This window comes from Glycine soja, chromosome 18, assembly GCF_004193775.1.
Source record: "Glycine soja cultivar W05 chromosome 18, ASM419377v2, whole genome shotgun sequence".
Taxonomy (NCBI): domain Eukaryota; kingdom Viridiplantae; phylum Streptophyta; class Magnoliopsida; order Fabales; family Fabaceae; genus Glycine; species Glycine soja.
The window spans coordinates 53,979,712-53,996,759 of NC_041019.1; the positions used below are offsets into that span (position 1 = coordinate 53,979,712).

Sequence of the window (17,048 nt, forward strand, 5' to 3'; positions counted from 1 at the left end):
ACTTACATTAAGCAGGCCTTTTGGGCTTAACGAGTATGGCAGTGATCATGTGCTTAATGCAAGATTTGCATTAAACATGCCTTGGACTTCTTTGTGGGTCTCTTTTGCGTTAATCTTGTGCTTGCCCAATCTTCAACTTTTTCTTCAAGTTATTGCATCAATTTTTTTCTTAAAAGTACTTGCAATTTTTTTTTTTGAATTATGTTGGTCAAAAATTAAAATAATATTAAAATCTAAAATAAAAGAATTTTAATCATTTTTAATCAAAATTGACTATCAATCAAACTCAAATTTCACAGTTATCAATAATCTTGGTGCAATCTCTTTTGGGGTATAAATTAATGAAACCCATGGTTGATGGGTAGTTTTCTCCTTTTGTTTTAACTAGAGAATATAATAAAATGAGAAACAAAATAAAAATTGGATTTAAATAATTATTGAGAGCAAATCTTAAACGGTTTATTCCTTAAAGTTATTTTTCTTTTATTTAATTATGAAAGTCAATCTTTAATTTGAATTTTTTCCTTCTTTTCGTTCCGATAAAGGTTAGTAGTGTAATTCTATTTGAAGTTATTTTTAATCTTATCTCAGTATTTTATATATTTTAAGTTTTATTAATCTATATAATAATACATCATTGCACATATTGTTACATTTTTAATAATTATTAGCAAAAAAATATTATTAAAGTCTTAAGTTTTATAATGAAAATTAGGACAAATAACTTATTTGGTTCCTTATCTTATTTTTTGGTTCATTTTTATCCTTTATCTCTTAGAAAGTTTATATTAGTGTTTTATCTTTTGAAACTGATTCAAAATGCTCCTTTTGTTAGTTTAAAAATAGCAGCATTAATAATATTTAGACACTCACAACTTTTTAGCCGTCACAAAATGAAAAATACTCAAATTGAAAATCTCAAACCCTAATTCTCTTTTTCCCAATTTTGAAACTCAAATCTTAATTAATATGGACTCTTCTTCTCTAACTCTCACACATTTAATTCAATTATTTTCTATGATGCGAGTTCAAATAAAAAATTGAGGCAACGCGAACAAGATCAAAGAGAGAATGATTTTGTATGTGAAAATCTTGCTTGACAATGTTCATGATAACTACACATAGGTAGAGGTGGCAATGTTCACACCTATGGGTGGAAGCATCATGAAGAAGATCAGAATGAAGATTTTGAAGGTTTGAGAACAAAAAGGTTGAAACTATGGGTGAAGGTAGTGACATTCGTGATGACAATGTTTGCAGTGGCAACGACGTTTGCAAAGATCACAAGGCAAAGTGTGAGGATCGAAAGAAGTGGAAAAATGCGACAAATGTGTTAAGGGAACTAGAGGAAGGGTGTGACATTAGGATTGGGAAGTTGAGGCAAATGATGGATGCCATGGTTGTGGAGAAGCACGTTGGTTTGGTTCTGGAGGAGGAAGAAACAAAGAACCTAGACAATATACATTTTGTAGCATTTTTAATTTAGCTGTTTATATTTTTATATTTCTAACAGAGTCAATTTTAAGTGAAGGAAAGGATTATTTTGAATTAAATATAGAAGATAAAGGACTAAAGTAAACTTTATAAAAGATAAAAAATCAAACTAAACAAAAAAATAGGTTAAGAGACTAGATATTAATATTGGCCTAAAAATTAAATATGAAAAATTATAATTAAGAAGGATAAAATTGCATACAAACTAATTAAAACATGGGAATGAATAGCACAATCCTAATATATTAAAATACATAATCAAACGCTCATGTTACTTTTCGCTATAGTGCTTTGATCCAACTTGTTATATACTTTATACCAAAAAATAAATAAAAAGGAAATTCATTAATTCTTGTATAAGTAGTGTCTAGATCAGTGGCACAGAGATTGTTATAAAAAATATGGTTGTGAACAATGAATTATTTTAATGTGTTAAATTAAAAGTCAAATGTTATAATATCCAATGTCCACCCAAGGGCTGGCCACTTGGTCTAGTGGCCACTAATGGGTAGGATAAAAATGTGTAGTGAGAGGTCCCTCATTTGAATCTTAATTTTGAAAAAATATTCTGGGGAAAGAAGAGAATTGGTACAAGACCCAGCAAGATTACATCCCAAGAACTGAACATGTGGATATACATCCAAAAAAAAATATCTGACTGTCCCCATGCATACTTTGGCCACTTTTGTTTTCCATATATACGCGAGTCTCTTTTTTCTTTATTATAGGTAAAGAAAATTTTATTAAAGAGAATAAATTGGATTAAGGCATAAGGAATGCAAGTTACCAGCTTCAAAAAGTCTGATACAGATCGAGTTATATAGATGTGAATCCAATAAATAATTAAAAAAACATAAAAACATATGCCCTCCAAGTAAAATACCCTTACTAAAGGCATTGAATCTACTTTAAGTTATTTTTATTTTTATTTAAATGTTTTATATATTTAAGTGTTATTAATCTATATAATAATACATCATTGCACATATTGTTACTTTTTAATAATTATTAGAAAATAATATTATTAAAGTATTAAGTTTTATAATGAAAATTAGTACAAAAAAGTCAACCTCTTAAAGAGTAGCCCTCTTAAAAAGTCAACCTCATATTTTCTTATAAGGTTGAGTCCTTGAGTACTAGTACCTATTGGCATGTTTCATAGGACTCAATGTCCTTTGTTTTTTTGTTTCATAGGACTCAACGTCTTCGTCTTTATATTTCACAAGACTCAATGTCTTTTGCTTTTTAGTTTCATAGGATTCAACGTGCTAGTCTTTATGTTTCACAAGACTCAACATCCTTTGTCTTTTACTTTCATATGACCCAACGTCCTGAACTTTATGTTTCACAGGACTCAACGTCCTCCACCTTTAATTTTTGTTTCCTTAGACTCAACGTCATCGGCATGTCTTTATGTTTTCATGAAAACTCAACGTCCTCTGTGTTTATGTTTTCATAGGACTCAACGTCCTCTGTCTTTATGTTTCCTTGGACTCAACGTCCTTTGTCTGTGTTTTCATAAGACTCAACGTCTTTTGTCTTTATGTTTTCATCGGATTCAATGTCCTCGTCTTTAAGTTTTATAGGACTCAACGTTCTCTGTCTTTATGTTTTCATAAGACTCAACGTCCTTTGTCTTTGTGTTTTAATAAGACTCAATGTCCTTTGTCTTTATGTTTTCATCGGATTCAACATCCTTGTCATTAAATTTTATAGGACTTAACGTTCTCTGTCTTTATGTTTTCATAAGACTCAATGTCCTTTGTCTTTATGTTTCATAGGACTTAACGTCCTTTGTCTTTATGTTTTCATAAGAATCAACATCCTCTGCTTTGTGTTTTCATAAAACTCAGAACCCTATGCTTTTTGTTTCATGAGACTCGTTTCCTTATCTTGTCATTGAACTCAAAGGTTTTTATTTAGTTGGTACATCAAATTCTTTTTTTTACAAAGATTCTTCATTCTCATGTTGTGATCAATCGAAGAATAATCCGAACAAAATTAGTGTTTTTGTCTTTACTTATCTTTTACTTTTAATAAAAGATAAATAAAGAGGGATGACTGTCAGACCCTAATTTTTTCTTGCTCCAAAAGAAAAAAAAAAGAAAGAAAAGAAAAATTAAAGAAAAGGTATAAAAAATAATAATAAAGAAGAGAAGAAAAGAAAAAAAAAATGAATGAGAAAAAATAGGAAAAAAAAGAAAGAAAAGGTAAAAATTGTTTGTGTGACCTATTGGGTTTTCAAATAGAGTCCATCACAACAAAAAGAGGATATCAATCTACATAAAAAAGGAAAGAAAGAAAGTCTGAAAACTAATGCACATAGCAGTGCGGATCCCGAGAAAGACAAACAGATCAATCACATCACGCCAATTAATTAATATTGTATTGTAAATATCTTGTTACCCATCTTATTTTTCCCACGTTTCAATCCTACATCTTTAATTACTAAGTGTATTCTTCACTTCTATTCTATCTCTTTCCATTTCCATTATATTTATCTGATTTGGTAGTACTATGTCAATTATTTATTTATTTTTGCAATTTCGCATTAGCATTTTTTAGTACACACTTACACTATGTGCTCTCCATGTTGGGTCTCCAACTTTCTTTGTGGTGTTTCAATAAAGTGTGAGAAAATTTTGTGAATGGCATGTTAGATCTCCGACTTGCTTGAGTTCATAAAGTTTATCACAAAACTAAAGTCTTTTTCAAAAAGGTAACATTCTCAAATAAATTATCACTCAATTCTCTTTTTAATTTCCATGTACTTCATACGGGGTCTTTGACTTGCTTAATTGGCAGTGTTTCAATAAGGTGAGTAAATTTTGTAAATATTATGTTGGGTCTCCGACTTGCTTGACTTCAAAGAGTTTACAACAAAACCAAAATCTTTCAAAATAAAATAAAATAAAATCAACTCAACATGCAACCTCTTTTTCTATAAAGAACTGCATAAGTCTTATTTCTTCATTACACCTGAGGATACGTAGGAGCGAGGGCAAATCACTTGTCAATCAAAAAAAAAATCTAAAAATCAAATCAAATCTCTTTTGTTTCTAAAAATAAAAATTTGATTTCCCTTTCTAAATAAAAGAAAATATAACAAAATATAACTCATGTTTTCAAGGAAAGATAAATAATTAAAATTTAAAAGTCACTTTATTTTTTAAGCGCACTCGATTAAAGACTGTCATTTTCATGATAGACATGTGGGGTGCTAACACCTTCCCTACGCGTAAACGACTAATCTTTTTTCTCCAATAATAGACCATTCCTTATTCTTTTTTATTTTTCTGATATTTTTCTTAAATAAACATTGGTGATAACTGTCCAAGTTTTTTATTTTTGAAAAACAATTTATTTATTAGTTTATTTATCTGATAATTTTATTTTATTGTTCCATCGTGACTTACGTTGTGACTCCCCTAAATTTGTCTATATTATTTGACAACACAAAATTCTCGATCAATCATGTATATTTTTCCTTCTTGCAAAATTGTCTGGAACTTATGTACATTTTTTCCTTTAATAGAATGTATAAAATCGCTTGTCTCTTTTATGAAGATGCATAAAAAACATACAATATAAAATATTAGCATATATATATATAGAGAGAGACGAATCAAGACCAAGAAATTCTTTAGGCTGTTGGACAAAATAAGTAATTTTCATCCAATTTCTCCTCAAGGTCAACATAGCTAGCATACTCGCAGAGGCATGAGAAATGACTTTTTAAAAACATTTGTCAAAAATAAAGGAAAAAGAAATATTAGAATAGAATGAAAAGAAAAAAAATAAGATTTTTTTCCACTTTTGCTCAAGCTTATATAGAGACTGCTATGTATCAATCTAATAACAGTCAGAAATGGTAATAAAATACTACTTCAATTAATAAGTACAGATAATATTCAAATTAAAAAGTTTCATCTATTGTTTTAAATAAACTATAATTAAATTACACATTTTAGCGTGGCAAATGACTAAATCAAATATTGAAAATAAAATGTATATTAAATAACTTGATCACCCTCAATTCCTTGATGAATCCATCATGTATAACACACTTAATCTATTTTTACTCCAATCCGTAGGACTTTAAACTCCTAATAAAAATGAAGCTAGGGATCGATGGTAAAATTTATATATGTTGTACCCAAACCATATCCATTCTAGCCATCGTACATCAATTCACCAAAGGATTGAGGTACATATATAATCTACTTAGCCAAAACATTAAACATAACGGAGGAACTAGACCTAATTTTAATTAACAACTAAAAATTAAAATGATTAGATGTGAACAATTGAAATGAAAAACAACAAAATTGCACACCAACGACAATTATATCGACGATAAGCACAATTAACTCTTGGCTAGATAGTTGAAATTCAACACGAAATTCAACGATAAGCACAATTTTAAAACTCTATAAAAATTTGTAGACTTAATTTATTCAACATGAACTTTTAATTTAATGGCTAGATAGTTGAAATTCAATATATAAAAAGACTTATTATGTGATGTAACTTTACAAAGCATTATTCTTGACTTAATCTCTATTCATATTCATATGTATATAGTCATAGTTAAATTTCAGCATTGACCTCCATCGAGTTAGATGGACTATGTCTATAAACTATTAATGTATCATTAATTATGATATTTAATAACTAATTTATAACCATTACTTGCACAAACATACAGAATGTATCTAAGTTATCAAAAATAGGTGTACTAAGTCAATAGATTATTAAAACCATTAATTATTGTTATTAATAATTAATTAATAAGTATGACTTGCATAACATAATGTAACTAAGTTCGGTAAAATAGGTAATGTTTATCTACTCTATAGTTTCTTTGTAAAGAAAATAGTTTGCACGCTGGTATCTAGTCTTTTACCTTTTGTTTGAATTAGAGGATAAAATAAAATCAGTGTAAAAGCAAAAATTTAAATTAAAAAAAATAAAAGAAATCTTAAAAACATTTATGCTATTTTTCTTTAATTAAATAAGATAATTTTATATTTGTTTTTTTATAAAAAAAACTCTGTTTGTTTTGTTTTTGCATGAGGTTAACTAATTTAGAGCTATTTTCAAGTTCTTGTTATGCTTTCTATTTTTATTTAAATATTTTATATTTTTAAATAATAAGGTTAAGTTATGAAACTTTATATATATATATATATATATATATATAAAACATCCAAGTATTCAAATATTAACTAAATATCTATTCATGTGTTCCTCGTTATAATGTTCTTTGGACCATATTTCTTGCACATGACTTCTCTTTAATTTAGACTGAATAAAACGTTAATTCCTCTAAAAGATCAAGACAGTAAAAAGATTGTTTTAAAATACGGATGTGAATAATATAATGCTACCACTGTTTCGGATTAGGACCATCTAAAGTGAGATTGCTTTATTTAGAAAATAGAGTGAGTTTATCTTAATCAATTATTCAACAGTTCAAATTATTTCAATTTTAACTTTTTAAAATAAAAAATAAACTTTTATCTCATTGTTGTTATCGCACTCCCTCTCTTCCTCAGTAACTCTATTTAAATACCATTGTGGCCAAAGTGTTGTTCTTACAAGTATCCTTATCTCTTTTTGGCATCCAAGTGTTGTTACAAGTATCACATGCTGCCAATTTAAGCTTCTGAATATAATAGCAGGAGGTTTTGGGGAATAATATTTCATATTATTGTTCATTAGACATTCTTCATCTCTTTTTTTATCACGTCATATTATATGATATGCTTTTTTTCTTTCTCTTATCTCCAGGGTTCGGCAAACATCTTTCTCAGATAATTAATAGGAACTTCATGGTCAAATTAAGAGTTTACTTTTACAAGAAAAATTAGAAGAATATTTTATTGGAGGCAATAAGAAGAATACTTTATTTAATCCTCTCAGCCTTAATTACTGAAAAATAATTAAAATCATAAACTTTCCTGTAGGTGACTGGCACGAGTTTCATTGATAACGGTTAAATAAATGTTGATTTTGATAATGAAAAATAAAGTAAAAATACTTTTAAAAATAATTATTTAATAGTTATTCATGTTTAATTGTTAGAAATTGATGTTTCTCCAATTATGACTTACAAATATAAAAATTGAAGGGATTAAAAGCAAAAAAAAACTACAAAAATTACGAAGAAAAGTTGAGGATTTAGTCTCTGGCCTAGTCCAAGGCGCACTCAACACACCGCACGCGCTAAGCATGCAAGTAAGCAGGATTGAAAATAATTCAAGTCTCATATCGGTTAAAAGTAATCTTACATTAAAATATATAAGTGAGGGACAACCCTTACTCCTAGAGCTAGTTTTGAGGTTAAGTTAGGCTCAAAACTCACTTTCTAAGAAGCACTATAAAAAAAATATGCATGCATTAGTGACATCCAAAAATCATACATCATAGGTAAACAAGGCATACTAGGTCCTAACATCCTTATTCTATTGAATTCTCTAATCAACTATTTTGCTCTCCATTATTTTTTCGCTATAACTATCTGTTATTATTTACTGTTTTTTTACTTATTCATACCACTATTAACCTCTTCTCTTACAAATTAAAAATTATACAATAAAAATACAAAACAAAATTCCTGTAAAATTCGATACTCGAATTTCTGAGTTTTAATACTTGGACATTTAGTGCACTTGTCAACCTGTTAACACTCATCATTGAAAATTATATATAAAAATAATTAAAACTAAAATGTTGTAAAATGGATATAATCTTGCATAATACAGCACAATGTCATTTCCCTATCAAACCTAGTTTGAATCCAACCGTCTAAAACTTTCATCGCCAACTGTAGTTTTCTTTATAAAATAATATTGCACTGTAGTTGTGATGACACTCAATGGGAAATCAAATTAAATTGTTAATCATTCATAAAATGATAACTTTAAAGCGTTTAAAATTCTGCTAAATATAAAGAGAAACCCACCAGAAAGGAAAATATATAACCAGAACAATAGTTCCTGTTTTATTGATCCATTTATATTATTTTACGTGTTTGACAATCACTTAATTTTGAACACAGATAGTTGTCAACAGCTTTAATTTTGTAAAAAGCGAATGAAAAATAATTGTTTTTTAAAATACAACTAATACAAACAAGCACATTAACCACGTACACAAAAGGCAAAGAGTGAAGTTCCACCAATTAAGCCGAAAGCAGGCCCCAGAGCAACACCATATCCATGGCCAACAAATATGCAACCTTTGCTAATTGACATGCCTCCATAGACACTGGCTCCAGTTTGATAGGACCATAAAATTTTCCCATTCATGGCATCAATTGCATATACAGATCCCATTCTGTCTGCGGATCCAGCAAAGACAACGCCATTTGCAACACTAACAGGGCCATTAGCAGTTCTGTTACTAGGGTTAGCTGTGGACCATAGAATTCTGCCATTGCTGGCATCCATTGCTACCCACCCACCGGCGGTCGTAGTTACGTTTGATGGTGCAAGAGTGAAATTTCTTGCCCCAGTATTGGCAATATTCGTGTAAACTCTCTTTACATCAGTTGCTGCACCCCATATTCCGCCTCCAGATAGCCCGTACGGACCAGCATTCTGTGCAAATTAAAAGGAAAAAGATAAACAAATTTTAAATTCATAAAGAGTTAGAGAGCGTGTACAGACACACACACACACTATATATATATATATACAAAAAATCTTTTGGCATTTTTAATTCTAGTAATAGATTTGGTTTGTCTAAAGTTCACAGTATAAAAACTCTTACAGCCTTAAAACAAGCATATTAAACTCCTTAATCTATGTTTCACATATTATGTTCTGATTGAAATCATTATTCTATACTATTAATAAGCTGTATAAAGTCAGAAGATTGGAATTATAAATAAACAATTTAAGGTAATATCCACCCATCTTTCACTGAGAGGGAGATAAAAAAAGAAACTGTTATTTCCTCCTGTATTAAATCTAAGGGAAAAAAAATCAAGTCATGCTAATTAATTAAGAAAATCATTTAAAATTATTTAGCTTTATTTAGATCAATTCGTTTAAACTGTCTTTCATTGGAAAATGGTTATTGAAAATAAAATGTCAGTGTTTAAGAAATAGTCTCACTAAATTATATGAAGTTGATTGAAATTTGCTTATATATTTTAAAAGAGTTACTAAGTTGTTATGCTACCTTGAGAAATCTAAATGTTATGGAACAATTATTTTGTGAGCTAATAATTGAATGAAATTGGAAAACTAAGAGAGAGGGGGGAGGGGACAAGAGATTCTCAATAACAATACCAAAATCCTTAAATTTCCAAAGATACCGCAAAATTTCTCATATTTGAAACCAAAAGAGAGATCGAGTATATATATTATAAATTACTGCATATGGTATTACCGTGCTCCAAAGGATGTTGCCATTATTGCGATATAAAGCCCATGCTATGCCACTTTTCTGAACCGCAACAACAATATCTTGCTTGGTTCGATTTATATATGTTGTCAACATCATTGGTGACTGCCCAAAATCAACATCTGGACGCTCAGCTTGAGGAGGACAATTAGGAGTTGAAGGATTGATACATGCAATGGTCCATATATCAAGGCCTCCTAACTGGCGGTACCATTTCATTTTCCCAGAATCCAAATCAAGGGCTAACATTGAATCGGAGTGATTGTCAGGCTCAACACACTCGTCTCCAGGTTGGGTAGGCTGAGTTCGATTAATTTGTCTCTCTCGACACTGTCGTATGCGTAATGGGGCAGAATAGAGGTTCCCAGTTGCAGTATAGACATGGTTTCTTTCAACATCAATGGAAGGGCTGCTTCCCCAAATGGAAGCACCTGCATATTCTCCTGTTCTGTTATTGTTATCTGGTAGCATATAGGTCTTCCAACGCATGCGGCCAGTTCGAGCATTAAGTTTTGTGAAACTTCCACGAAATGTGCAGCATTCCTCAACAGTCGGTACAGCTATTTCCAGTGAAGATATTCCGACATAGAAATCTCTGTGGACAGTTATGGTATAGTATCTATTTAATTGTAGAGCTATTGATTTTGAGAAATGCTAGCAACACTCACATTCTCTTTCTAATATTCTCTCTACTAAAAGTTAGAATTTATTGAAAATTACAATTTTAGTTGCTCTCACTTCTAATTTAAAAATGTCACAGGTTAAAATTTGTGATTTCCAATGAATTTCAACTAATAATAGAGAGCGTTAAAGAAAATATTACTAATATTCCTCTGGTTAATTTTTATAACGAAATGAAAAATAAATTTTATGCAGTGGTACTGACCCTTTGTAGTATGTTCCAGACATGGTGATGACTGCTGCAGGATGGTGATCCAAAGTGGTCTTCCATACAAGCTCACCTGTTGTTCTGTTGACACAAATAACAACAGCAGGGCCATAGATTCCAATTAGCAGTGAATCATCTCCTGCCACTGTGGGAGTTGACCTTGACACTGTCCAATTTACATTTCTAACAAATCCCGTTGCACTTAGTCCTGTTAGATTCTCCAAGTTTTGCTTCCAAACAAGAGATCCATCGGCTTCTTTAACTGCATAGATGTAACCATTCCAGCTTGGAAAATAAACAGTACCACCATATATTGCTGGTGTTGCACTGATGTCTTTGCCTGCATTGAATTTCCACTTCAACCGTAGGTTCGGTGCTGTTTTGGGGCTGATCATACGCTCTTTGTAAGCGTATCTTCTGTTAAACAAATCTCCACCATGGTTTAACCAGTCCTTGTGATTTTTGTATACGATCCTGAAAGCAAGAAACCGATAGTAACCAATGAGATTAATAATTTTAATTAATTCATGACACCCACAAGTGTTATAGGAAAATAATAATAGAGTGGGAATAAGTATCATACATCAGAACTTGCGGCAAAGATTACTACCGTGTGAACACAAAAAAACAGGAAAGAAAGAGCTGAGTACATGCTGTATTTGAGCAGTGGCATTGAAAAGAACGTGGAGAGGCCAGTGTGGCAATTGGCAAGGTATATGTTTGAGGAACATATTTCAAAGAGACGCGTGTATATATGGAAAAGAGAAGTGGCCTAAGTAAACATGAGGACAAGTTGGGTATTAAAATTTTTAACTTTGAGTTTAACACATTTAATAAGCAAATTGTTAATTCGACGCCTAACAACCCATTTGACACCTAAAAGAGTGATAAAAGAGAAAAGAAAAATATAACTATAATAAATAATATAATAAAGCGAAGTAGTGGAAGTGCTACTATTAATGAGGTACGTAAAAAAGTAAGGTGTACAAAACTCATTACTCTTGAAAATTAAATAAGCATTATTAACAGTAGTGAAAAAAAAAATACATTTTACTTTTCCCATTTTACATCAATTGTATCAGAACTAATATTAAAATATGTGGTAACAATTTTATAAATAATTGAAAAAGTAAAAAAAATGTTTTTTACATCGGTCAACTAAACTAAAAAGTATTTTTTATATTAGTTATTGTGACAATTGATGTAGAAACTCCACCCCATATTATTTTCATCCCTCAGTTATATCTTTCACTTTTATCTGTGGTTCTACAAAACCTACTCCCAATTATCTTTTCTCTATCTCTCTATCTATCTATATAAGACTTCACAACTCTACGAAATTGTTCCTGTGTTACTAGTCACCATGGCAATGACATTGGTGCGCGATGAAGGTGTGTTGTGATATTTTGTTGCTTTTGTTCATTGGCTTAGCTTGGATCTGTTGTTGTGTTTAACTGAATATGGAGTATTTGCTACCATGTTGCTGTCATTGGCCACCACGTCTACGACATTGGTATGCGAAGAAGGTGGGTTGTGTGATTGTTTCTGTTTTTTAGAACACAGAATTCAATAGGCCAGCCTTATTCAGAATCGTATGATAAAATTAAATATTATTTATTTTAAAGATATATTAAGGAATAAATAATCAGACCAATCCTTAGATTTTTTTTAAGATTTCAGGGAGCCGTATGACTGATGTATGGTTATAATAGGGATGGTAACAGTAATTAATGTCATGATGGACTAGGATTATCTAACAGGTTTAAGTACAATAGTTGTTGCACAATCAAAATATGGATTTTGGGTTGCCCTTGTTCGTTCGTTAATTTGGATCTGTTAAGGGTAAAGTGGTCTAAAGAAAGGTGGAGACCAAAAGGCATATCTCCATTATTTTTGTTATAAAGTATAAGTAATCACTGCCTATTTTATACGTAACTTGGATATATTAGGCTTATGCAAGTCATGATTATTAATTGGCAAAATTTTCAAACTATACCTTCTCTTTCCCATTTTTTCTCAAATTTTATAAGTTTGTAAAAAAATTTCCAATATACACCATATTTCTATATTCACTTATATGTTTAACTTTTTTTATAATTTAAATTACTAAAATAATACAAATAAAAATTAAAAATTTTAATAATAAAAATTATTAAAATTGTCTAATAAGAAAATATATTTTTTAAAAAATATTCACCTTCAAAATGTCTTATATAAATTAAATAATAAAATATAAGTAATTATATTTAATAATATTATTTTCTTATTATAACAATTATTTTAATAAAAATGTATTTTTAAAATCAATTAAAAATATATTTATATAATATAATATTTTTATTATTTTAATAATTTAAATTGAAATAAAAATTCTAACATATAAATTAATTTTAAAAAAAGAGGCCTATATGGAAGTTGGGATAGTGAACATAGAAATGTGGTGTATATTGAAATTTTTTTAACATAATTTGGAAAAAGATAGAAAAAAGAATGTGTAGTTTAAAAAATTTTCGTTATTAATTACCATTGTTAATGATATATTAATAATTTATAGACTTAGTTCACCTAACAGGATGGAAGTCAATACACCTATAACCCATTATGAACTGATAATTTTTTTTATTATTTTAAAGTGTAACATTAAACATAATATAATAAATTTAATCATTTTAACTTATAATACTAATATAAATGTCATATATTTTCTTCTTCAAAAAGAACTGTCATATATATATATATAAGAAATGATAATATTTTTAAGTGTAACATTAAATATAATATAATAAATTTTGGCCGTTTTGGATGCTTGAGTTATGATTTTTACTTTCAAATGGAATTTTCAAACACTAAAAGCGTTTGATAAAATCAGAATTGAACTAGTTTTTAGTTCATTTTTAAAATAAAAAAATTGTAAATTATAATTTAGATTTCAAAAAGTAACTACCATTATTATTATCGTCATCATCACCACTTTTATCATCCCTCAGCATGACAAACTTAGCTATTAACAAGTGGGTGTAGATGCACCTCCTGATTTTTGTGAAAAGTATAAAAATATTTAGTGTTATTAGTTTTTTACCCCAACTTCCCTATATTTCTAATTTGACCCCACTATCTTCAATTTTGTAGTTGTCTTCAATTTTTGTCTTTTCTTGACTACATTTTATTCCTTTTATGTTTAATTTATTTGGATGGACATTTCATGTGATATTAAAAGGTAAAATATATTTTTGATCTCTTTAAAATTTTCGAGATTTCATTTTATAAGTCCTAAAAAATTTTGTCCATTTTTTGTCCGTTTAATTTGGAAATGCAGCCTATTCAAAATTGTTTGGATAGGCTTTATAGAGATTAGGGGAACAGAAAGTGGTTCATGACACTTTGAGAACAATCAAAATGGTGTATTTCAAAATTGAAGGAACAAAAAATTGACAATTTTTCTTTAGAGATACTAAAATAAATTTGAAAAAATTAAAAGATGAAAAGTATATTTTAACTTATATGTTAATTTCTTAAAAAAAAAATTGCCCCACTATACGCGGGTCCTAGATGTGTCACTGCACTCTTCAAGTTCCACCTGCAGTAGGATGAGAAGAGCAGCCACAAATCCATCAAGTTTGATCCTCCCTCCCATGAAAGATTCTATGGCAGCCGCGTAGCACAAGTCAGAGCTGCATCGGTGCCTTCTGCAGCAGTTGCTATGAACTCCCTACAGCCATCCAAATCATATCCTCCAACATGACATGCATGATTCCTTCGGCATTTGCGTCTTGGAGGCCCCTCTCTTCTAAAAACCACTCTCGTCATGCTATGCTATCCTTCAAATTCTCGACCTTCAAACCCTGAAAATTTGCCAAAATTGATAGTGGAGAATCAAAAGTGTAGCCTGAGTTTAAAAGAAATCATAAATAGAGAGAGGGGGGATTAAGAGAGAAAGGCAGTGAGAGAGTATAACTTATTGTGTAATGGGTACGAAGAGCCCTAACCCTTGAAGATACATTTATAATGGGTTAATCTGATCTGGATGAATTTTGAATTGTAAGTAAATCACAAAAGAACAACTCAAAATCACATTTTCCACTCCATTCACTACATTTTGTTTCTTTGGGCATGGGAAAGTTAGAGTTTATTTTTTATATTTTCTTAGAGCATTTGGACTAGTTAGAGGATTGATTCTTAAGTTTGTCTGTATAAAAATGTTGGAGGAGGTAATTGTCCTTTTAAATAGATCTGGAAATTTTAAAAGTTTAGGTTTTAGCATTGGCTAGAAATAGCCCGATTCACTAAAAAAAGTGATTTTTTTTTCATATACATGAATTTCAAGATCAAGCTCATGAATATATATTTAAAAATTTAAATATCTTTTATTTGGACCAACCCAATTTAAATATCTCATGAATTAACATATATTTTGAATCAAAGCTACAACATATTGACACTCAGGTATATAATTAATATTATTTTTTATTTGAAAATTCATCATAATTAAATTTGAACCTCAATCATTTTTTAAATATTTATTATTATAATATTTTTAGGAAATACTTTGCGAGAATTTTTCCTTCTGTTGTTATGTGTCTTCTAATAACTGTTCATGATTATTCATTAGTGTATATATCTCTTATTAGAATATTTAAAAAATTATAATATAATATCTCTTATTAAAATTTTGTATATAAAATAGTTATATACAAATGAAAATATATTTATAAAAGTAGCATTTTTTAAAATTAAACGCGTATTTATATAAATTAAAATGATATAAGATATGTAAGTCTAACGTTAGTTGAATATATATAATATCCAAAATTATATAAATTTATAATTTTTTATATACATATTTATAATAATATTTAAGAGTGCACGGATTATTATGATAATATATACTAAAAGAAACATTTTCAATGGAAGCTTATAAGTGGTAATTCAATTTCAATTGAAACTTGCAAGCGGTAATTTCATTTGAATAGAAAAGTTTTGATGAAAGACCGAAAAAAGAATAAGTAATATATTGGATCAAAAAGTGTTAGCAGAGATGACATGAAAAAAAACACCCCTTATCCTTCATCAAGTTTGAACTTCTCTTTGGAAAAAACATGAAACCATATAGCACACTAGATTTCAAAAACAAAAGTCCATTACATAATCATTAAGATAAAATTGAAAACCATAACAACAAAATTAACAAGCAAAAGCAGATCCATAGAAAATATAAATATCATAGGTGGTTTACATATAGTTGTTCAGGCATAGAACACATATCGAATTCAAGCTCCATTAGCAGCAGGATGAGAAGGACAATCACAAAAGTCTTCCCTCCTGTGGTAGTTCCTATGGCAGCCACATGTAGCACAAGTCATAGCTGAATCAGTGCCTTCCGCACCACTTGTTACGAATTCCCTGCAGCCATCCAAAATATATCCTCCATCCCTACACGCATGATTCCTTCGGCACTCGTGATATTTCACATTTGTCACCAAGAATTGTGCCGGCATCTCCTCATGGTATAAGCTATCCTTCAAACCCTGCAAAGTAATTGTTTTCAAAATTGTCAGTGAAGAATCAAAATTGTAGCATGTGTTACAAAAAAATTATAAATCTTAAATAGGCAGATGGAAAGAGAAAGAGAGAGAAACATCTAGAGGCGGTATAGTGTGTGTGAGTGTACATGTGTGTGTGAGAGAAAGAGAGAGAGAGAGAGTACAGCTTATTGTGTAATGGGTATGAAGAGCCCTAACCCTAAAAGGAGTATTTATAATGACTAATTTGATCTGGATCCATTTTAAAATTTAAAAGTAATCGGCAATTTTTATGTTTGAGTCCAAGTCTAATATAATTCACCCATTTTCTTTTTATTCTTTTAACTTTTTGAATTGCAAAATTGTTAACTACAGTTTAATATTCAAGCAAAATTTTAATTCATTCTATCACTATCTTTTATTATAGTTGGTGAAATTGAATATATACACTTTTATGTTTTAAAAATTTCTTTTGACAATGACAATAATTACAAATATTATTATTAATAATTTATAAATATTGAATGGACGTAAAAAATATCAATTTTTAATATAGTTTAATACGTCTAACATATAGGACATTAATTTTTTGTTAATTACAGCTTAATAATAAAGCAATTCCTTGCAACATATATAATTGATCTCAAATTGTATCTAGAAATTTTTAACTTTTAATTTTTTATACAATGAACACAATTGAAAATGTATTAATAAAAATTCTATAAACGTTA

The 17,048-nt window shown here is 29.4% G+C and overlaps 1 protein-coding gene and 1 long non-coding RNA gene across 2 annotated transcripts; both read right to left on the bottom strand.

Annotated features, from left to right (window-relative positions):
- Positions 1-8,473: 8,473 nt before the first annotated feature.
- LOC114396024 (polyvinylalcohol dehydrogenase-like) lies at positions 8,474-11,502 on the bottom strand. Its single transcript, XM_028357924.1, has 4 exons — positions 11,382-11,502; positions 10,796-11,272; positions 9,895-10,504; positions 8,474-9,098 (listed from the first exon to the last, which is right to left on the bottom strand). Coding segments are annotated over exons 1-4 (1,548 nt in total). The 5' UTR covers positions 11,384-11,502; the 3' UTR covers positions 8,474-8,639.
- A 4,337-nt stretch (positions 11,503-15,839) lies between these two features.
- On the bottom strand, positions 15,840-16,569 carry LOC114394820. The gene is made up of 2 exons (XR_003662851.1): positions 16,503-16,569; positions 15,840-16,323 (listed from the first exon to the last, which is right to left on the bottom strand). It is a non-coding gene; the product is annotated as an uncharacterized LOC114394820 (long non-coding RNA).
- Between the last annotated feature and the right edge of the window lie 479 nt (positions 16,570-17,048).